The 23824-nt window shown below is 42.1% G+C and overlaps 1 protein-coding gene across 3 annotated transcripts in view; it reads left to right on the forward strand.

The window, feature by feature from the left end:
• cds1 (CDP-diacylglycerol synthase (phosphatidate cytidylyltransferase) 1) overlaps window positions 1–23824 on the forward strand; it is a 453066-nt gene that overhangs the window by 32470 nt on the left and 396772 nt on the right. The window contains exons 5-14 of one of the 3 annotated variants that reach the window (XR_007449506.1): window positions 5461–5600; window positions 8597–8655; window positions 9490–9572; window positions 9886–9973; window positions 12485–12553; window positions 13063–13215; window positions 13623–13742; window positions 15817–15920; window positions 16657–22524; window positions 22735–23776. Coding sequence is in view for 1 of the 3 variants with exons in the window: in XM_049578591.1 (XP_049434548.1) it covers window positions 5461–5600; window positions 8597–8655; window positions 9490–9572; window positions 9886–9973; window positions 12485–12553; window positions 13063–13215; window positions 13623–13742; window positions 15817–15920; window positions 16657–16792 (952 nt within the window). In the remaining 2 variants the exon portion in view is untranslated. Of the gene's footprint in view, window positions 1–5460; window positions 5601–8596; window positions 8656–9489; window positions 9573–9885; window positions 9974–12484; window positions 12554–13062; window positions 13216–13622; window positions 13743–15816; window positions 15921–16656; window positions 23777–23824 lie in introns of those variants that run through there. The other 2 variants (XR_007449507.1, XM_049578591.1) reach the window with 2 other exon arrangements.

Here is a 23824-nt window from a genome sequence, read left to right on the forward strand (position 1 = left end):
CACTTTTCAGGGTCTGATTTTGGTTTTGGAACAGGGAAGAAACGTATATCTTTTTCCAACCTCTCCAGGTAACGAGTATCATTAATACACGACGTGCCCCAGACACAACATTTAGCTCCAAATCCACAAAACCAGCCTGAAAATGAAGGAAATCTGAAAGGACTGCATTAGAGTCAATGGAGCACAGCTGTGTTGTTGTCAGACCCTGGTCTGTGCTGGCCTGATGCTACGTTATGATTGGCCAGTCTGCATCTGGGAGCGGGACTTAGCAAAGGGTCAATTCAACAGAACAGTACATGGGGTACACACTTGTACAAATCTCTCTGATCATAGATATTTCAGACAGGAAATGTCTACATGCAGTCGCATGCAAAAGTTTGGGCACCCCTGGTCAAAATTTGGTTTGCTTTGAATACCTCAGCAAGTTAAAGATGAACTGATCTCCAAAAGACAAAACATTAAAAAACATTTCTTCAGTATTTTAAGCAAGATTTTTTTTTTATTTCAATCTTTTACAATTTCAGGATAACAAATCAGGAAATGGGTCCGAAGCAAAAGTTTGGGCACCCTGCATGGTCAGTACTTAGTAGTGCCCACTTTGGCAAGTATCACAGCTTCTAAACGCTTTTTGTAACCAGCTAAGAGGCTTTCAGTTCTTGTTTGGGGGAGTTTTTAACCCATTCTTCCTGCAAAAGGCTTCTAACTCTGTGAGATTCTTGGGCTGTCTTGATGCACTGCTCTTTGAGCTCTATCCACAGATGTTTAATGATGTTTAGGTCGGGGGACTGTGAGGGTGATGGCAAAACCTACAGCTTGCTCCTCTTGAGGTCGTCCATTGTGGATTTCGCGGTGTGTTTGGGATCATTGTACCTGGAGTTGAGGCCATACTCTCTTCATCTTCAGCTTTTTTACAGATGCTGTGATGTTTGCTTACAGAATTTTTGTTGACTTTAACTGAATCCATTCTTCTCTCTATCTGTGAAATGTTCATTGTGCGACTGGCTGCAACTCAAGCCCAAAGCATGATCGATCCACCTTTCTAACAATCCTATGAGCAGCTCTCTCTGAAAGTTTTCTTAGTCTCCCAGACCTCAACTTGACCTCTACAGTTCCTGTTAACTGCCATTTCTTAATGACACTACAAACTGAGAAACATCTCCCTCCTCACCTCGTGGTGAAACTGAGCTGAAAGCTTCGGTTTACTGGTCCATCTACGTTCCAACCCTCACCTATGGTCATGAGCTCTGGGTAAAGGCCAAAAGAATGAGATCACGGATACAAGCGACTGAAATCAGTTCCCTCTGTGGTTTGGCTGTGCTCAGCTTTAGAGATAAGGTGAGGGGCTCAGACATCCAGAGGGAGCTCGGAGTAGAGCCGCTGCTCCTTCGCTTGGAAAGGGGTCAGTTGACGTGGTTCGGGCATCTGATCAGGATCCTCCAGGGCGCCTCCCGTTAGAGGTGTTTCGGGCACGTCCCACTGGTAGGAGGCCCCGGGGCAGACCCAGAACACACTGGAGGGATTACATATCTCATCTGGCCTGGGAACACCTTGGGGTCCCCCAGGAGGAGCTGGAAAGTGTTGCTGGGGAGAGGGACGTCTGGGGTGCTTTACTTGGCCCCGGATAAGCGGATGAAAATGGATGGACGGACTAAGGAAACAGCTCCCTTTATGGTCTTCTCCTGCTCTGTGGGCATCAGTTATTTTAGTTTTCGGAGTGCTAGGCAGCTGTTTAGAGGAGCCCGTGGCTGCTGATTGTTGGGACAAGGTTTCAGGAGTCAGAGTATTTATAAAGCTTTGAAATTTGCATCACCTGGCCTTTCCTAAGATTAATGTGAACAAGCCAGAGCCCTAACAAGCTAATCAAGGTCTGAGACCTTGTTGAAAGTTGTCTGAGAGGTCAAATGTCTTGGGGTGCCCAAGCTTTTACACAGGGCTCCTTTCCTTTTTCACTCTACAATCGTACAAAACAAAAAAAATACAGTAATCTTGCTCATAAAATTTTAAAAGTGTGTTTCATCTTTAACTTCATGCCTTGTGGAGATCAGTTCATCCTCGACTGAAATTTTTTTTATGCCACTGTATGCTGTGAAATATCACAGGAAGCGCGAATGTTTCAGGGAATTTTATAGATAGATCTGAGATATATCAAAGCTTTGTTTGACAAAAGGTTCATATATGGTCCAACGCACTGTAAAGTAGATTGGTAAGTCATTTGGAACTTTTCTCAGATGAGAAAAACATCAACAAACCAGGAAGTCCTTAGATATACAGTACAGGCCAAAAGTTTGGACACACCTTCTCATTCAATGCGTTTTCTTTATTTTCATGACTATTTACATTGTAGATTCTCACTGAAGGCATCAAAACTATGAATGAACACATGTGGAGTTATGTACTTAACAAAAAAGGTGAAATAACTGAAAACATGTTTTATATTCTAGTTTCTTCAAAATAGCCACCCTTTGCTCTGATTACTGCTTTGCACACTCTTGGCATTCTCTCCATGAGCTTCAAGAGGTAGTCACCTGAAATGGTTTCCACTTCACAGGTGTGCCTTATCAGGGTTAATTAGTGGAATTTCTTGCTTTATCAATGGGGTTGGGACCATCAGTTGTGTTGTGCAGAAGTCAGGTTAATACACAGCCGACAGCCCTATTGGACAACTGTTAAAATTCATATTATGGCAAGAACCAATCAGCTAACTAAAGAAAAACGAGTGGCCATCATTACTTTAAGAAATGAAGGTCAGTCAGTCCAGAAAATTGCAAAAACTTTAAATGTGTCCCCAAGTGGAGTCGCAAAAACCATCAAGCGCTACAACGAAACTGGCACACATGAGGACCGACCCAGGAAAGGAAGACCAAGAGTCACCTCTGCTTCTGAGGATAAGTTCATCCAGTCACCAGCCTCAGAAATGGCAAGTTAACAGCAGCTCAGATCAGAGACCAGATGAATGCCACACAGAGTTCTAGCAGCAGACCCATCTCTAGAACAACTGTTAAGAGGAGACTGCGCCAATCAGGCCTTCATGGTCAAATAGCTGCTAGGAAACCACTGCTAAGGAGAGGCAACAAGCAGAAGAGATTTGTTTGGGCCAAGAAACACAAGGAATGGACATTAGACCAGTGGAAATCTGTGCTTTGGTCTGATGAGTCCAAATTTGAGATCTTTGGTTCCAACCGCCGTGTCTTTGTGAGACGCAGAAAAGGTGAACGGATGGATTCCACATGCCTGGTTCCCACTGTGAAGCAGGTAGGAGGAGGTGTGATGGTGGGGTGGTGTTTTGCTGGTGACACTGTTGGGGATTTATTCAAAATTGAAGGCACACTGAACCAGCATGGCTACCACAGCATCCTGCAGCGACATGCCATCCCATCCGGTTTGCGTTTAGTTGGATGATCATTTATTTTTCAACAGGACAATGACCCCAAACACACCTCCAGGCTGTGTAAGGGCTATTTGACCAAGAAGGAGAGTGATGGAGTGCTGCGGCAGATGACCTGGCCTCCACAGTCACCGGACCTGAACCCAATGGAGATGGTTTGGGGTGAGCTGGACCGCAGAGTGAAGGCAAAGGGGCCAACAAGTGCTAAACACCTCTGGGAACTCCTTCAAGACTGTTGGAAAACCATTTCAGGTGACTACCTCTTGAAGCTCATGGAGAGAATGCCAAGAGTGTGCAAAGCAGTAATCAGAGCAAAGGGTGGCTATTTTGAAGAAACTAGAATATAAAACATGTTTTCAGTTATTTCACCTTTTTTTGTTAAGTACATAACTCCACATGTGTTCATTCATAGTTTTGATGCCTTCAGTGAGAATCTACAATGTAAATAGTCATGAAAAAAAAAGAAAACGCATTGAATGAGTAGGTGTGTCCAAACTTTTGGCCTGTACTGTATGTATGCAAGACACCAACTTTAACGTAGTACTTGCTCTCAACGTTGTATCCTTTTTCAAATGGCAACCAAACTGTGTCTGTATCAACAATTAATTGTGATCTTGTCCACTTACTCTCTGATGGGTTAGCTCTGATTGAGTTAAGACATTATTTGACATTTGAGACATTTAAATTTCTCAAAGTAAGGTGTCTGAAATGTATATATTGGGTACCAGTAGCGAAACTTGGGTACCCAACAGCTAGGGATGTCACGAGAAGCGATACCTTGGTACCAAGTAGATGCCAAAATTCTGAAAACTTGATAGTACAGTATTACAGATGCTATTCTTCCGGACGTGGTGAGGTAGCATATATGCCTACAAGTGCTTTAGCCTGCTTTTAAATGCCAAAGTAAGAAAAAGAACGGCTTCCAGATCAGGAAAATCAACAACACATGGAAGGCGGAGACAAATGCAGCCACAGCAACAGCTCCACCACGACTTGTCGAAAGGAAAAACTTTTTCCCCTAAAGTTAGTTTATCTTGTTAAGTCTCTGCAGTGGAAGCTCAGCGTATTTACACTGAGATACAAACAGAAGCAGTGTGACAAGGTGTCTATTCTGCCCTGAGCGCTGCACATTTGATGTTTTTTTCTGGTCCCTGAAGATGTGCGACCAATAGTCGTCATTTAGAGCCATTAGTCGTCTGCGTGTTTACAACACTAAATTACTTATTAAATGTTTTAGTACGTGAGATTTATTGTTTTGTTTTTGTTTTTCACCCTGGCATCAAATTGGGTATCGACAATTGTGAACTCCACTGGTATTGGTATCAACTACTAAATTTCTGATATCTAACATGCTTCATATCGGCACTAGTATCACAAAAATGTAAATGATACCCAGCCCTTCTTTCACATCTGGGCCACAGTGTTCTGTAACAGGACCCCAGGTCACCTGAATGTTTGGTCCATATTCATTCTGAGCTGTCGTCATGGTGTAACAGTAGGTAAGGATATTTAAAAAGCCAAAAACAGGCAGATTTTGGCTTATTTAAAACGCTGACCCAGACCAGCTTTGTCTGCAGGTAGTTGCTCTGAATATTCAGCACCCACTCACCACCACTGTGTCTGAGCTTGTGTTTTTGTGAACAGGTCACGTTTGCATACATACACACTCACACACCCTCAGTTTCTGACAGCAGCGCTCGGTGCAGCCAGGAGCAAAGATCACTGCCATGCTGGAAGCAAATGAAGGCTAATTGGAGCGCGCGCACACACACACACACACACACACACACACACACACACACACAGAGCAGGTCAATGTGCAGAGGGCAAAAAACACTGGCTGACATTTACACCCAGTGACCCACGCATCATCCAACACGAGGAGAATTTTTTCATTCATTAGCACACATCTCAGATCCAAGTGCACAAAACAAACTCTTGCATACAGTACACACACACACACACACAGCGGAAGCCGGACAACATCGCTCTTTACAGAGAAGCACTCAACATGCCGTGGTAACAAAAAGAAATTGTGAATTAAAACTAATCCCCCCTCTGTTCTATTGCCTCAGGTACTTCCTGATTTGCGTCAACTACTTCTTCTATGGTGAAACTGTTGCGGATTACTTCGGGGCTCTGGTGCAGAGGGAGGAACCTCTGCAGTTCCTGGCTCGCTATCACCGCTTCATCTCCTTCGCTTTGTACCTCGCAGGTGGGTCTCGCCTTCAAGACAATATGACTGCTGTGTAATGAAAAACACACACGCTCTTTGGCCCCTCGGCCTCCACTCACGTTTTCTTCAGAGGTGGATCAGATTTCACCAGACGCAGTGTGTGTTCAGTAGAGTCCAGTTACAAATCACATTACTGGGGAGATAATAGAACAAAAAGAGAAATGAAGACCTCAGGGAAGCTTACAGTATAAACTCAGGAGTTAACAAAGTGATTTAGAATAACATGATTTAATCTCCTCTTCTTTTTCGGAGCTTTCATTTACTGAGAGGACAGTTTATTGCTCTGAGAAAGTGCAGCCGGATGTGCCATAAAACCACAAACATGAGCTGTTGCTTTATCAAGATAGTCAGAATATCCTAATGAGTCACACACATCTGTGGGAAAAGTGGTGGTTAATGAGAAAGTTTCTCTCCTGATAACGCTGAAACAATTTTCTTTAATGGATCACACCAGTTTTTTTTTCTGTTCATTATTAATGATATACTTCTGAGTTCAGCACCTGCCACAGGGTTTAAACTTTTATGATGGTTTTCCTTCCCTCTAGGCAGCCACTGATTTTCATTCATGTTAGCTCAGAATGAAAATGACCTTTTTAGAGATTTAAATAAATCCATTCCAGTCACACATGTTCCTGAGGAGTGGAGCCCTGGGGCTGCTCCATCATACAGTACTGTAGTAGTATCCTTTAATAGGAAATATTCAGTGTTTAGCACTCAAAAGAATCAGCTTCATCAGGACTTTGTGGATGTTTGGATCAGGTTTGACCAAATGAACTCAAGTCCGTTTGTGTGGTTAATACAGTTTGTTTGGGCCGGTGTGAAAGCTATCGATCGAACTGAGACTGCTCAAAAACGCAGCTGTCGGTTCCCTTCCAGATGGCTCTCGTTTGTGGTGTTTAAGGCTGTTTTCAGACCCAGAGTCGTCTCCTTTGGTCTGAATCAGGGACTTATTTTGTCACAAAGTTGTATAACTGTCTAGAGTTGGTTCATGTTCTCACGGCAGCATTTATAAGCGGACCAGATCAAATGTCTTGTGTGAGAAAGCTGCTCTTGAAGTAAAGCAAACGTTGAAGAAGAGTACACTTGCAAGATAAATGTGACACTTTCTAATGTCACAATGGAGGGACAACTACGCAGGTTGATTTTAGCGCTGCTCATCGTGGACTATATTGCTGTCATTGTTCATTTTAGTCAAAGCATACAGTTTGAAAACGAGGCGCGGCTCCAACTAGAAAACAATGTTTTGATGCACTGGATGTGCTGAATGTGCATATTAAGGCAGTACAGGAGGAGGTGCACATTAATAATCCTCCAGGACTGTAACATGCTCATGTTTAACCCAAACAATGTGTCATGTGACTGCAGTTGCTTCACATCCAGGTCGGAACACCTTCTCACCACAAATGAAAAACACCAGAGTTCGTTTGTAACCGGACTGAGACCACCTCTTCAAGAAGGTCTCAGTCTGGTTGTTTTGGCGCACACCTGAGTGTGATTGCTGTGTTCACACCTGCCCAAACGAACCGCACTGAGGGGGCAAACAAACTTGGGCAACAAACAGGGCAGGTGTGAAAGCACCTTAAGAAAACAAATCAACCGCAGGATTTTACGATAGCAGGTGTGTGTTTTTAGCATCATTTCAACAGCTAGACCAATAATAAATCCATCTGCTGATCGTGAAATCTGTCCGCAATCTCATTACTGATCTTGATAAAGGCCACGTATATCCCATAATCTATTTACGCTTATACATCCATGAAACCATGGTAACACATATGCACATCAGTGAGGGTATTTTCCCTTATAAAAAGCTGTTAAAGCTGCCATCATTGTATCCGACTCCATGTATTTTCTGTTCACTTAGTCCATTAAAAAGTGTGTGACAGTAGCTATGTTTCCATCCAAAAGTGATTTGAATCATTGGGAAATGCGCATTAAAAGAAATACGAATCCTGTGTGTTTCCATTACATGTACAGACTTTGGTGAAAACTACGAACTTGCGTGAGTTTTCCGCAGAACTGGAAACAAAACAAGTCTTGCATTCTTCTTCTTCTACGTTTTCTGGCGGTTGGCAACCAGCTTGTAAATGCATTACTGCCTTCCCGACCCGGAGTGTGGATATCACCATGGTGAGAGGTGCGCTACGTCAGACTTAATTCGAACATAAGTGTTTTCATGGGATGACACCAAAACTGTCCAGTCACCTGTCAGAGTTACCTGTCAGAACTTCATGTTTACTCCTCTTGGTTTGTTTGCAAAAAGTCAGTGTGAACAGGAACTGAACCAAAACTAAAATGCAGTAATGTATACTTTATTCCCTCTGGTGTGGACCAAATGAATCGAACTACAGGTGTGAACGCACGCTGAGAAAAGCCCAGATAAAAACACAGATGTCTCGTGTGAAACAACCAAAACTGCACTCCAGGCTGCAAAAAGCTGATTGAGAAAATGTGTTTCAAAGTTAGGTATCTGCTGCAAAATGATCAATACTAAGATAAATAAGCAGCTGTTGGATTTTAAAAGGTGCTGCTGTGACACCAAGTTTCCCTCTTGGATGGGTGAATTCGAGGTTCGCTGTGGTTAGTTTTAGAGTCTGAAGTCGGTGAAAACATTTCTTCCCGAGTGTTTATGACTTTCAGAGGACCCACCCAGTTGTCAGCTGCAGTTTAAGCCCCCAAGGACATTCTCAACTGGACAGCATCTTCACTCTACTGACGGTTACAGCTCCCCCCGAGGCTCTTTCCTGGTTTAGGTAGACAAACCTGAAAAAGGAGCTTTCAGGCGTCGAACTCCTCAACTCAAATTCACATGTCTGAAATGAAAACAGTGTAAAATCTGAATCGTTGAACTCCACACACACACCTCCCCAGTTAGTATACAGGACATGATGTGTTAAATATGTGTTTTTTGATTTACCATATACTTTTTCCAACTTGGAGTAAAAACTGACAGCATGTTGTCTACTCTTTCACAGGTTTCTGCATGTTTGTGCTGAGTTTAGTGAAGAAACATTACCGCCTGCAGTTTTATATGGTGTGTATCAGCCAAGTAACCCTCTCCTCCTCCTCCTCCTCCTCCTCCTCCTCCTCCTCCTCCTCCTCCTCCTCCTTTACTCGACCGCTAACCCTCCTATCCATCCCTTTCCACCGCTTCTTTACTTCCTGTATTACTCACAGACTAGCTGTCCACATTGCTGTTTCAAATTTGATGCAGGACTTCTGCTGTGACTTGAGCTTTATGTCACTTCACATGCTTCTGTTTTGCTTTGTCTGCCATCTGTAGGCACTTTGATGCACCACATTTCATCGACCCAGACTAACTTCAGTAGTAGCTTGATTAATAGTTATTATTTTGTAGTATTTTGCATGTATTGACCTTTTTGAATTTTAATATTTTGCAAATGTATGCAAAGCGCTTTAAGTGTCATGAGTGCAGACATTTTAGATGAAAAGGAACAACTACATTATCATAACCCAAAAGTTGAAGAGGGGCTGAGTTTGATTATTATATAGTAATATTTACTTGCATTAAAAGGCACTTTCTCAGCTCAAATACTCAGTCCTGTTTGTTTTTATGATGCTGCTATGTTATAGTTATTTTAATCATTCTGTTGCATGCAAATTTTCATTTGAATATGTCCAGTAAATTTGTGCCACCCATGCCAAACTGTTTGACAAAGCTTCCTCGATCTGCTGCCTGCTCTCCTCACACGACCATATGTTTGCTACGTCAGTGTTGTTCACCTCGACTGTCCGTCCATCTGTCTGTTTGTAAGACTCCACTATTTCTGACACACTTCTGAGCAGCCGCGGCTACATTCCAGTGCAGTGACGCTGTGGTGTTTGTGTTTTGTGTTTGCCATTCCAGTTTGCTTGGACCCATGTGACCCTGTTGATTGTGGTAACTCAGTCCCACCTTGTCATTCAGAACCTGTTTGAAGGAATGATCTGGTAAGCAGGACGCAGACAGACCAGAGGGACATGCCTCGTTGTCTATGACGTATCGCTGCACATGTGTCGTCGCAAGTGTGTTCTCACTGTTGTGGTGCTCTTCATACAGTTTAGTGATGCAGCAGAACGTAACCCAGGGATAAAAGATGAAAGATAAAAAATGTTGATGTGAAAAGACGTTAAAAGTGGCAGTTGTCAGTTTATAGTAGAGCAGACATATTTTCCAGCCACAGCCAGAACTGATCAGACTTTGGTTGTGGATGGTTTGAGTTCCCCCACCACCTCTTCACGTTGTGGAAACTCCTTTTTTCAGGTTCATTGTCCCGATCTCCATTGTGATCTGCAATGACATCATGGCCTATCTCTTTGGATTCTTCTTTGGGAGGACTCCGCTCATCAAGGTAAGTCAATGATTGTCATCTTTGCATCAGATGTAGAAGCTTTACTACTTTATTTGAAGCTATATTTTGAAGGAATTGTTGGTTTTTACGCATGCTTGTGAGCAAAAGTGAAAGCAAAAGCCAACCGCTGGGCGTTTTTGACACAGTGTCAGCAAGTGTTTTTTCTTGGGTGCGTCCTGCTTACAGTTTGGCACCTGGCTGCTATCTTTTATATAAAGTCCTGACCTCACGTGTGCGCTGTGCCCAGGAACAACCTGAACACAGCAAAATAAGATACAGAGGGCAGAGTCTCTGCAGATAAATACACCGCTACACACTTTTTGTGGGTCATAGGTGATGACTGAGAGAGATTACTCCTGTTTGAGTTTATACATTGTTTTTGTTTTGTTTTGTAAGTATGTTTTATTGATTTTCAAAGTCTTTATCTCACAAAAAAGATAGAAATCATGTATATTTGACTTCAGTTCAACCATTCCTCCCCTGACTATAAATAATAATCTTTATTTATCAAGCGCTTTTCAAAACAGAGTTACGAAGTGCTTTACATGTAAGTAATTAAAACAGATAAGACATGAAAACAACTTTTAAAAGAACTGTAGTTTATAAAAAATGAGGAAATGAAAGACAGTTTAAATGAACTTAAAACTCAAGTAAAATCAGGAAAGGCTCTCTGATAAAAGTGTGTTTTAAGAAGGGACTTAAAAGAGATCACTGACTTGGCTGACCTGATTTCCTCGGGTAGACTGTTCCAGAGCCTCAGGGCCCTGACAGCAAACGCTCTGTCCCCTTAAGTTTTCAGCCGGGTCTCTGAAACAGACGAAAGACCTCTGTTGTCCGAGGACCTCAAAGTACGTCCTGGCGTGTACGATACTAAGAGGTCGGAGATATGCCAGAGAGAGACTATGAAGAGCTTTAAAAGTAATCAGTAAAATCTTCAAATCTATTCTAAAACATACTGTGGACCATTGTAAAGAGGCTAAATCTGGAGTGATGTGATCACGTCTCTGGCAGCTGAATTCTGAAATATTTTGAAGATGATGGAAACATGATTGCTCGAGCTTTGTGACGAGCTGCTCAAAACTGAAATCACCGTCAAACCAGACTACAAGATTTCTCGCACCAGGTTAAGAAATGTATATGTTGACAAATTGAATTCATAATCCCTGATTTGCAGTTAAAGCACTTCTTAAAGGTAGCCTCGTCGTGTGTTGCTCATGGCGTACAGTTTAACGTTTTTGGGTGGAACTTGCACTTGTGAACTTTTATTCTGCATCAATCTACAGTTGTATTGTAGCTTTGATTTTTCCCCATGACATAGTCCTGTTAGCTTGACTCAACCATGACCTCCAGACTGCACTGGTGTAGTTTGCAGCTGAGTTTAAAGCAGTTGGGATAGAAGGCAGCACCTTTACGTTAGAGGCTGTCCTCCTCTGCTGCCATATATGACGGAGTTAAAGTATCTCGGTATCTTTGTCTCAGGAAAGGGGGAAAAAGGGTGGATCGGTGTTGCATTAGACTTAATCTGCGGGCGGCTGTTGCTCAGAGTTAGAGCAGGTTGTCCACCAATTGGAAGATTGGCGCTTCAATCCCCAGCTCCTCCAGTCCACGTGCTGAAGTATCCTTGGGCAAGGTACTGAACCCCTAAGATTCTGTGTGAGTGTCTAAAATGGAGTTGCAGGTGTCCTCAACATGCAGTGTAAAAGCGCTTTAAGTGGTCAGAAGACGACAAAGGTGAAGTGCAGTCCATTTACCAGCTGATCATGTCCCAGACCTTACCCTAGAAGCAGTTTAAATTGATATGCGTCACAGGATATGTGGGCTCAGTTTCACAGATAGTCAGGTGCTCGGACATCAAGTTGAATATCTGCAAAAAACTGATGCTCATTTGTGTTAAAAGGAGCCAGTTAAGGTGCTTCAGCATCTGACCAGGGTGTCCAAGTGAGACTAGATCTCAGGGCAGACCCAGAACACACAGTATGGGTTATACTGCATATCCTATCTGTCCTTTTGGATCTTCCGTCACCCCCACAGGAGCTGATGGGTGTGGCTGGAGTGAATTTCTGGGCAACTGCCTCATGACTCCGAGCCAAATAAGTGTCAGTAAAACAAATGGATGGACTGGGCTCCATATATTCTCCTACGCAAGATCATTTGTATCATCTCTGCTGCTCAACATCTCATCAGCCCTGAACAGACTGGCAGCGTTTCAGTCGGACAAACCTGCTAATAAAGAACTCCTTTCTCAGATTAACTCAACACTACTGGCTCAGACTCCACTCTTTAAATCTAGCAGATGTTATTCTTTCCAACTCTGTAAGATTAAATACGAGGTAACTGCATGGAAGAGATTTTGACGACGGCGACTGCTGCACGTCTTTCAACACAGGAGCTATTCAGTAACTGAGAGTCGAGGACAGCTGGGAGGAAAGAGGTTTATTCTAAATCACATGTAGATTGTGGTGAGGCTGATGTCATGTCGATGTGAAAGACGGCCTCTGTTTCTGTCTGCAGCTCTCGCCCAAGAAGACCTGGGAGGGCTTCATCGGAGGGTTCTTCTCCACAGTGGTCTTTGGCTTCATCGTGAGTACAATTTATTTGCTTTTACGACTCACTCACATGGTCCGATTTTCCTTCTACTCGCAGACATGCAGCTCGCAGTTACAGATACACCAGAATGAGATGTTATCTGCTAAAATTCTAGCGTAGATGGGAAACAGACCTCGTCATAATTCATGAGTTGTTGGGTTGTAACTGTCGGCAGTTTCCCGTCGTGCTAACAACTGCCAGAGAGCGGTTTCATAATATTCAGTCACATGGTCTGTAGCCTCATCTCAGCCAAGAATGTAAAATATCCTTTTTATGATTTTAAGATTTAATTATGTGCCATTTTTCGGCATCTCGAGGTTCCTGACAGCTTTCACCATCAGTCAATGATGTTTATTAGCATGTAGCTGGTGGACATATCCACATATGTGCACACATGTGAAGGTTTCTCCTTACTTAAACAATTTTAGGTGATTTAATGTCATAATAATGTAATAATACAGAGTTAAAGCTGATCTTTTCTTTGTGTCTCGTTCGGCCCTCAGCTGGCCTACCTACTGTCTCGGTTCCAGTATTTCGTGTGTCCCGTGGGCTTCAACAGTGAGACCAATGGGTTTACAGTTGAATGTGAGCCCTCTGATATCTTCGTGATGCAGGAGTACACTCTGCCAGCTGTGCTACAAAACACACTGGGATGGGTAAGACTGTCCTTTTCTTTCCTTTGATTTAAAATCTTTAACATCAACTAAGACCATTGGATTAGGTGCTTCATTAGTGCAAACATTTTGTATATGTCATGTCATTGTAAGACTGTTAAAGGAAACTAAAACGTACTAAGTCACTCCTAATGTCCAGTTTTATCTTCTCTTTTATGAACTTTCCTGTTGTGCTGATACAGTAGATTCAGTTTCATATTTAAGCTTGTGTATAAATTATCTGTTCAACACACCAACATGCTGAAATCACTGTAAATATGTTTCATAAATTCCAGTCTGCTTTAACCTTATTTAGATTCTTTCCCCTGTGAATATCTGACTGGGGAATGGCACTTGTTGCTGTCAATCAAATCACGTTTGTTAATGTTTCTTCCTCGTCTCTCTTTTAGAAAACGGTGAACTTGTACCCCTTCCAGATCCACAGCATCTTCCTCTCGTCCTTCGCCTCTCTCATCGGGCCTTTCGGCGGCTTCTTTGCCAGCGGCTTCAAGCGAGCCTTCAAAATCAAAGTAAAGAACATCTCAGTTTTGTCTCCTCTCCTGTCCAGCTTGAATTTCTGGCACAGAACTTTTGTTCTGAAGTGCTGTTTCCTGCTGTAGAGTGAGTGACTAATGGACAGCTACTGAACAGAGACAGAGAACTAACTCAATGACATGGTCAAACACAAGTATGAATGTAGTAAACTATTTGGACCTTTAACTAATAACAAGGGAGAAATCTGGACCCTGCAGCTGGACCACTGGTTTAGAGGAACAGTATATGACATTCAGAGCATATCTATAGCCCCTTTTTACACTGCATGTTCAAGGTGGGTGGACTGTGCTGTTATTCCACCTTGCCGTGGTGGAATGGAGGGACAGGGTGGTCTCGCCTTAAAGCCGGCAGCGAAAGCAGTAACAGCCTTGAAATGATGTTTGTAAAAAGTGTGAGCCAGCAGGACGGGATGGGTGTGACGTTTTGATGACGAATTATGTGTGCGACCCGTCACCAAGAGATTTAAAAGCAGCTGGTGGCAGTTAGCTGCTAACTCATAGAGGAGGAGGAGCAGCAGCTGAAAATGTCCACAAGTTGGGAAAACAGTGAGGTCAGGGAGCTTCTTAGCCTCTGAGCAGAGGAGGAGATCTGCTGCAATATAACAGGGATGCTAAAAGATTGTTATTGCCAGGTTAATGCCGTTGTAATTGTTTATAAAGTGCTGCTGACGCACGTTATATGTCACACTAGAGGCTGATGCAGTTGTGTTGTATGTCACACCCATCACGCCTCTTTAGTTTGCTGTCAAAATCACACACTGGAGCTGCCTTATATTTGGTTCTGTATAAATAACCAAAGATGGCATAATGAAGGGACTTTTCGCAGCTTTTTAACGCAACCTCTGTGTGAAAATGTTTAATGATTCAGTCTGAGCCAGGATTGCCTGTACACGGCTCTCAACACGGTGGTGGCTGAACTGGCTGCTAGCAGCTAACTGTGCTAACAGCGTGAACAGTGTTAATAATAGCAACAGTGCTTCACGAGCCAATGGGGTTAACCTGAGGGGGAACCAGACGGTGGGTGCTGTGCTTTTGCAACAACACAATCACTGTTATCAGTAACTGTCGTATGAACGCAGCGCAGAGTGGTGGATACACACACAGGGACCCATATACACTGACATGCACGTGTGTGCGGACGGGCTACCACAACAAAGAATTATAACACACACAGAAGTAGCAAGACATTTTCTGCTCAGGATGCCGTTAACCCACTCTGTCATTACTGAGCAAAATAGTTGTTTGCTGCTACATTAATGCTCTGGATGACGTATACAACCTTTAAGTCTTTATTTACCATGTCTGTATGTTTCATTATATTGCTTTAGCGTCCTCCATTATAACCACATTAAAACCAATTGTGCGTCAGAAGAAAAAGTTGAATATGCAGATAATGGAAAATACAGACAATACACTACTGTAGGTGCAGTTTTCACTTAAATCTGTTTTTCAGGTGATGATTAAGTCTAATTTTCTTTTTTATCTTCACAAGTTGGTATATAATATCTGTGCAGTCTGCCATTACTTAATTATTCTCAGACTCAGGAAACACTCTCCACTGACTGAAGCTCCACCTCAAGCTACAAGCTCACAGACCAGGAGATAAGATAAGTTTAAGTGAGACATTTGAATATCGCAGAAACAGGTTGGACCACCTCAACTGAAGAGCAGAGATTTTACTTAAAGTGACAGGTAGCTCAGCAGTGCGTTGCTTAATCCCTCACACAGCAGCACGCAGTCATTGCTGCAGGCTGTGGAGGGAAACTGCAGCCTCCTGCTGGCAGCCAATGAGCAGCACCACTGCTGTCACTGGGGTTTCGGCGCCTTGTTTTAAGGGCTCCCAGCTGAGCGAAGTCATCTCTCAAACAGCTGAGTCAGTGCTTCTGAATATTGCTGACTGTCTCTTTAGCACATCGCCACCTAGTGACACTAAAAATTGGGAAGACAGTAATGAGATTTAAATCATCCTCTGATAACCACGTGTTAATCCCAGGCTCAGCAGGTTTCTGAGTTCAGATGTAGTGACACCCTGGTCTGTCCTCTCCTGCAGGACTTTGCCAACACCATCCCCGGCCACGGCGGCATCATGGATCGATTCGACTGTCAGTACCTGATGGCCACCTTCACACATGTCTACATAGCTAGCTTCATCAGGTAAGAGGAGGGGTGGAGGCTCAGCAGGAGAGCTGTCTGCTATTGAAACCTAAAAAATGTGCTAAGTTCCTTACAGTCATTTATATAAGTTTTATATGTTTGTGTATCAGTTGTTGTAGAGCTCCGGATGGCTGGGAAAAGACTGTCACTGTGTAACTGCTTTATTCAGTGTCGTTATCAGTTTAAATCACCAGACACATTTGTTACGGAGAGAAAGAGACCTCTGCAGATACTTCGGCTGCCAGTAAAATCCTCCTAAAAGTCTGGATCTTGAATTATCACAGAACGCCGAACAACGTCGCAGAAACTGATTTGTCATGTGAAACAACTTTATTCAGTGTTTTTACCGGTTTTAATCACCAAGCCTGTTTATTTTGGAGAGGAAGAGACCTCTGTGGATAATTTGGCTGCCAGAAAAACCTTGTGAAGAATTAATCCTAAAGCCCCGTTTCCACCAAACACTTTCGGTATGGTACCTTTGGAACCAAGCGTAACCCTTCAGACATGGTACCTAGACCCTAGTGTTTCCACCACAAACAGTCCTCTTAAATGTGGGCGGGGTTGTTGTCACTCACTGCTCCGTCCAGCACTCACTGTATTTCCTCATCAGCGGTGACACAGATGGATGCCACTGAATCCCATGGATCCAACACACAGCTCCTTTAGATATGCTTGTAAGATGAAGTAGCTGCAGATTTGGGATTCTCTTCACTCACATTGAATTGTTGTCTTTCAGGGGACCGAACCCGAGCAAGGTGCTGCAGCAGCTGTTGATGCTTCAGCCTGAACAGCAGCTCAGCATTTTCCACACTCTGCACTCCCACCTGAGAGAGAGGGGCATGCTCCCCCCAGCTGCTGCCGCCCAGGCTTGATGAAAGACTGGCCAGCTTCACGGGGCGACGGCTGGAGAGTGTGTGTGTGATGGTTTGGAAAGTTTGTGTAAGCATGTACACACACTCACACACCTACACAGACACACACACTCTTAGGTATGGCTGTATGGTGTGTGATTCCAGGCCTCTCTCAGAGCGTCCGTCATCATCATCCTGCCGACTCTTCATTCAACTTCCAACCAGCTCAAAATCACGACTTTGAACCTGAGGTGACTCTCCAGACTACGTGGAATAACCTCGTAGGATAAAAAACAACACAACAACAAAAAAATTGCTTTCCACTTGGACCGGCACATAAACTACGACACACTTCACGAGCGAACAGGCAGTCCCCATCCTAGAAACTCACAGACTGAAGATAAAATGTCTTATCGAACAAAACTGACTCTGAAGCACACGGCTCTCTCAGCGCAGGTGGATGGTGGATGTGCAGTTTCCCCGTGGATGGCAAACATTGCACTGACTAGCAGAACAAACGGATTTAAGGAGCTTCTACCAGCATAAACTGGGCCCAAAGTGTCGGGCACGTGGACCTGAGCTACAGCAAACAGACTGTTGAGACTTGTCTTTCTGGGTTTGGGTGTGGGCGAAGCGATGATGCAGCAGGGTTGTCAGAATACTGTAGACACTGTTTTATATACTATGCTCTATTTAATGGTCCTAACCTCACAGCGTAACAAAACATGTAGCATGTACGCAAGTCCTGTCTCGGGCTTCTGCTAAACTAAGCCATGTTTATTCTCTTCTTCCACAGCGTGAACTTTTAGCTTTTAGGTTTCTGTCTGAATCTAAATAACTCGCACAATAAGAGTCAACACAGTTTGACCGTAGGCATGTTAACGCAGAAACTAGAGCATCAGCACTCAAGTTAATGTATTGTACATAAATATACTGAAGATATTTAGCTGAACAGATACCTAATACGTACTATAACTACTTGTGTGACCTGCTGGGGAAAAAGAAAAACACTTTTAAGCTATGAGAAATGATATGCAAAAATAGAGATGTAACTCATTTGTAGCCTTTAGCATGAACAAATTAGATTTTTATGAGGTAGGGGTGTAGGTTTGATCTGAGGTTGCTGCTTATTTAAAAGGTGTGCTGGGTGAACCTTTACCAGAGATTGGAAAAAGAATTTTAAAGGAACAGTTTGACGTTTGGAAAATACGCTTATTCTTTCCCGCGCTGTGAGGTGAATAGCATGAAGACTGGAAGCAGGGGGCAACCAAAATCTAAAATCTGCCTACCAACACCTGAAAGCTCACTAATCAACCGTTCTGCAAAGCAGCTAATGGTTATAATCCCAACTTTAGTTTTCTAACCTCATCTCCCTGAGTCCTGGTGGGATCAGAGAGTACAATTGCGTCACTATGGGAATTCAGAAATGTAAGAATCAGTCAATCCCTTTTCCAGAATCGTTGTAGCTGTAAATTTTGCCTCCATTTAATACTAGATTTCCATCGTGGAGAAGGGCTGGGTATCGTCTAAAAAAATGTCAATACCAGCCATACGTGTGAACGTTCTGCCGGCATCTGAGCAGCTGATGTGGGAGTGTGAGCTCCGTGCTTCAGACAGTTCTGAGAGTCTGCCCGGCCGTGCACACACACAGTGACGGAGCTAACTGTTAGCATTACACGGCTCAAAACAAAGGAATACTTTGCACATCAATAAAACATGTAGAAAAGACTCCCGCACACTGTCTAACTTGCAAAAAGAATGATTTTAATGCTGCAACGTTTCGGTGACTGGACTCTTTGCCTGATGAAGGTCTCGTCACTGAAACGTTGCAGCATTAAAATCATTATTTTTGCAAGTTAGACAGTGTGCAGGAGTCTTTCCTACAAGCATGACACGGCTAACTTAACTTAATCGTTATTAACGGGATTAACGACAGAGTGGAGCTGCTTTAATGTCAGTGTGAGGTTTTTGTCACAGTTTAATGTTAGCCGTTGCTTCTGTGTTAGCAAGTACTAATCGGGCAGACGGTGAACTGTTTGTCAGGAGAAGAGCAGCTCCAGAGATGGCAGCAACAGAAAGTTTGCTGATCTGATCGGGAGTGTGGAAAGTCCAGACTCAGACCAGGTGCACCAAAAAGCATCGAATGCAGGCATTGTTTAATTGGAGACGTTTAAATACTACTCGATATCGGACTTTTCAGTCAGTACCTCAAAGGTATCATTTACAGATATCCAGCCCTACTTTGGACGTTAGCTTTTTGGGGTCAAGCTTTAACCCTTGTGCCCCCTTTAGACCATGATTTGGTCATTTAAGTTGTATTTTCTGCAATCATTTTGGCTGTGAGTTGTGTTAAACCATCTTTCTCCACCGTTGAATCCCCTTTGACCAAAATATGGCAGATTGACTTCCATTAAAACCAAATTCTTTTCAACTGCCTCAAAACGAAAGTTAACTAAGTTGAACTTTAGCTGCAAAACATGGAAATTTAGCGTAGCATACAGATGTGGCTCGCATAGCCGCATGGGAGCGCACAGAGATCTCTCCACTGGAAATCACGACCTTGCTGTGCACAATATTGAACTCGTGCTCTGTAAATTTGCCAGCATAGACTTTATAAAAGACGTGGAACCAGCCACTAAGACATCACCGTTTGCTTCGAGTTTGGCATTGTAGCCATCATCTTGGTTTTGTCGGAGCCAGAAACGACCATATTTAGATGACGTGGTAGAGCTTTGGAGGATGCGCATTTCTGAGCCTCTATCCTGATTGACAGGTTGCTGTGGTAGCAACTTGTCAGTCATAAGGTTGTCCCGTCCTATAGCACACCATGTTTTATCGTCTATTTTATTCTAAGTGGGACCATAATTTACAAAACGAACATCATGCTGTGTTGAAGAAGACTTGAAACAAGTGGTTGAGACCATAACCTCAGTAGGAAAATGTTCACTGAGGGAATAAATCAAGTGAGAAGTTGGGTCATTTCCCCAAAGACGTCCATGCAGTCAGTGGAGTCACCCCCTGCTGGCCGTTAGAAAGAATGCAGGTTTTAGACATTCCTGCATTGGCTTCATGTTTCAGACCCACAGATAACCCCCATTTTTGTTTGCGTACTGATTCAACAAACGAGACACGTGTTGATTTGTGAGCTTTCTAAGTTTAAAGAAAGGCAGTGGCGCTTCTTCCCGCTGCTTCCAGTCACACTCACAAGATACTAATCTTCTAATTTAACTCTAAAAAGAAAGAGAATAAGCGCATTTCCATTAATTGTGAACTTTTCCTTGAAAATAAATACTGAGCTTCCTTTATCGATTTAACCAATGATTTTAGTTGCACTGTAGCGGTTGGGGTCGGGTGGGGTCAACGCATCAGACCCTCCGAAGGTTCCCGCATCCTCGGACTCAATGTTTGTTAAACTGTTGAAAAAAAATCTTGCTATTTTAAAGTCTTCTTATGCATTAAATCACTGTTAAATTATTACGTTTTGAATGTAGTTTTTAAGACGAGGTGTTATCAATGATAACATGAGATGTGAGTACATTGGGAGCCGATGTAATGTACAACGTGTGTGTGTATGTACAGTTCTGTATTTACACACACTGTATATTTCAGTATATAAAACATATTTTGGGCGGTGGTTTTATTAGCAATACCCTCTGCAGGTTGCAGTTTCTTAGAACATGGGTTGGATAATTTAACTCTACAGGAAATCTGTGGCATTTGTGATGAATCACACGTTCACCAGTGTGATGAATACGACGTGTTACGAGGCACCAGATGTGTCCGACGAGATTCTCTGATTGAATCCAGACCTTCTCAGAGAGAGAAATGTTTACCAAAGCACTGTCTGATTAACACTGATTTCCTTCCGTTATTGAAAAAGCTCCAGAGCCCAGATCCAAACTGTCGTCTCCTTCCGACATCCTCTCTTTGTTCTGAAACATGACAAAAGGAGGAGAGTTTGGAGCTGGGCTGCGGACTGGAGCGCTAACATTTGCATCTGAGGCCTGTGCAATGGGTGTCACTCTGTTCCTTCAGTTGGACGAAGAGGATGTTATAATTTATTGTTCTGTTCATGTTTTCCTCCATAGAAGTGCATTTTAGGGTGTTTTCCCCCTCATGAAGTGATCGGGGGTGTCGGGTGGACTCTTGGGACCAGCTGTATTGTACTGTATAAATCTCTAACTAAAGCTCTCTGTGGGAAAACACACACTACTGCTTTACAGGCTTTACTGTGTCCAACCTTACATACTGAACGAGATGACACAGAGCACGTGGACGGTGTTCACGCAAAAGCAATCTGACCAAAAATCAACACAAACAGCAGATGGTCACAATATTTAGAGTTTATTTAAGCTGTTTTATACGGAGTCTGGAGTGTGCCACCTGAATAATAATCATAAAAACTGTGATTTACAAAGTTTACATTTTAATAATGCTACTTCAAAAACTTAGTAAAGTAAGTAAAAAGTAATCATCTACTGTCTCAATTAATGATTCAGTTTCTTTGTGTTTAAATTAATGAATGAGCTAAAAAAACAAAGGCGGAAATATTTTATTATTCAGCTCATTAACTCTTCTGCTTTTATTAATTAGATTTCATTTAAATATCACTTAAATTGTATTTAAAATTAAATCATTTTTATCAGTCAGTTTATTGTTTTAGTCTTGGAAATGTGAACAAATCCTCACATTCGAGATGAGTTATTGATGGATAAATTACTCGATCAGTTGATAATAAAAATAGCTGCTGATAATCAATTAATTGACTTGTTTCAGCTCTAATCAAGGCTGCTTAACGGCAGAGCCTACTGTGTAGCCGAAGCAAGTTGTGAGCATTTATACTTGTGCAATGGTGTGTCTGTGACGCTCTGCAGTTACATCTCCACACTAGTTAGCAGTGAGGTTTCTATGCCACTGTGTTAAGCTTCTGTACAGTGCAGTAAAGTCTGATTGATTCAACTTAAACACATTAAACACCCATTAAATATGGCTTAATGGTGACAATATTAAGTAAAAGTACACAAATCAGCTTCACTATAACTCGCAGCATTCACAGACAAAGCACTTGTCTTTTGCTAGAGATGTTTTCCCCACAAGTACAACATGCTAATGTTGTTAGTATAAGTCTATGACATGTTACATAGCATAAATTAGCCTGGTGGCTACCGGAAGTTTCCTCTACTCATATGAAGGAACAACAGCAACATTTAACAAAGATAATGTCATAACCCACAAATACAACATGCTAATGTTGTTAGCATACGCCAATGATATTTTGAGGGTTCCCACACATTGTCATGGACAAAATTACCCATAATATTGTGTAATTTTTTTCTTGCCCCATTTATGCAGCACTTTTAAACTCATCAGATCCAAACTCTATTCAAACAGTTTCAGTTAGCTTGCATACATGAAGGGAGAGATAAGACATAGTGGGAAAACGTTACACAAAATAAATTCACGTTACTTAGACGTTATTGTGACGATTTCATTACAAGCAACAAAATTCCATTGCTTTTCCAAAACTTTGAATGATTTTTACCAAGTCCATGACTTTTCCAAGTCTGGAAAATGTGAATGTGAAATTCCATGACTTTGCCAGATTTTCCATGACTGTGGGAACCCTGTATTTTACATTGTATAAATTAGCCTAGCAGCTAGCAGACTTTTCCTCTACTCATATGAAGCCAGGGACAACAGCAACATTTAACAAAGGTAACGTTACAAAATTTGGCTCTATTACAACTCACAAAGTTCACTGACAAAACAACTGCCTTATACTAAATACGTTTTCCAAACAAATACAACATGCTATCATTATTAGCACAAGCCTATGGCATTTTACATTGTATAAATTAGCCTAGCAGCTAGCAGACTTTTCCTCTTCTCATATGGAGTCAGGGACAACAGCAACATTTAACAAAGGTAACGTTACAAAATTCAGCTTCATTACAACTCACAAGGTTCACTGACGAAACAACTGTCTTATACTAAACACGTTTTCCAAACAAATACAACATGCTAACGTTATTAGCACAAGCCTACAACATTTCCTGTTGCGTAAATTAGCTTAGCAGCTAGCGGACTTTTCCTCTGCTCATATGAAGCCAGGATAAATCACACACAAGACTTAAAATGCTATTTTGCGGAGGCTTTATTGTCTTCACAATTTATTCCCCCTTGTCTTAAAGTAAATTAAAGCTATATTTTGACTGAGGGAAGTGGTTTACAGTTTACAAAAACATTTAGGAGATCTGTGTTGCTGCGATGTGTAGACATTTCTGGGGAGGTGCACGTCAGGCACTGAAGGTAGGACGTAGTTTCAGCACAGACGTATGAATGACGCTGTATAGATGACACCTACATGAACTTTGTAATTGTAAGTAGTTGCAAATCCATTTATAAATTCATTTATTCTCAAAGGACAAAAATCGAACTATTAATTGGTGAATGTTGAAACTTTTTTTATTGATGGTTTTTTGCAACTACGCCTCAATCATGTGTAAATTTAATTATTTATCCAGTGTCACTTAAACGCAGCAGTTCATTATTATAATAAGAAGTCTATTATTCTCTTGGCACACTCGAGACGTAGTTTCACAGTTTAAATTAGATCAAAGTTGTTGTGTGAAATAATTTATATTTTTATTCACATTATGAAGGTGAGACACTTGTGGTACACAGACATAAAGGTAGGAAAGATAAAGTTAGTTTTATTAGCCCAAATGTCAGGTTATGATGCACTGCAGATGTTTGGTTGCTTGTCTTTATAATTTATCATTTCGTGTATATTTTGTTTGATTTGCTTCTGAGCAGAAATGTTTTCTAATGAAAATCTGTAGCTTTTGGAGTGGATAAGATTTAAACACCGACACTGAGGACGTATGCTGTTGATAATAGGGGCGATACAGAGTCATGTATAAACCACATATTGATACCTTGTTAGGGATATTGTGAAGCTGTTTACTGTACGGAGGTGAATAAAGGTTTTCTTTTTCTTTAAAATCTCACATTTTGTTCATTATGTTTGACAAGACAGACGATTCGTTTTCA

Source organism: Epinephelus fuscoguttatus, linkage group LG6 (genome assembly GCF_011397635.1).
Source record: "Epinephelus fuscoguttatus linkage group LG6, E.fuscoguttatus.final_Chr_v1".
In the NCBI taxonomy this organism is placed as follows: domain Eukaryota; kingdom Metazoa; phylum Chordata; class Actinopteri; order Perciformes; family Serranidae; genus Epinephelus; species Epinephelus fuscoguttatus.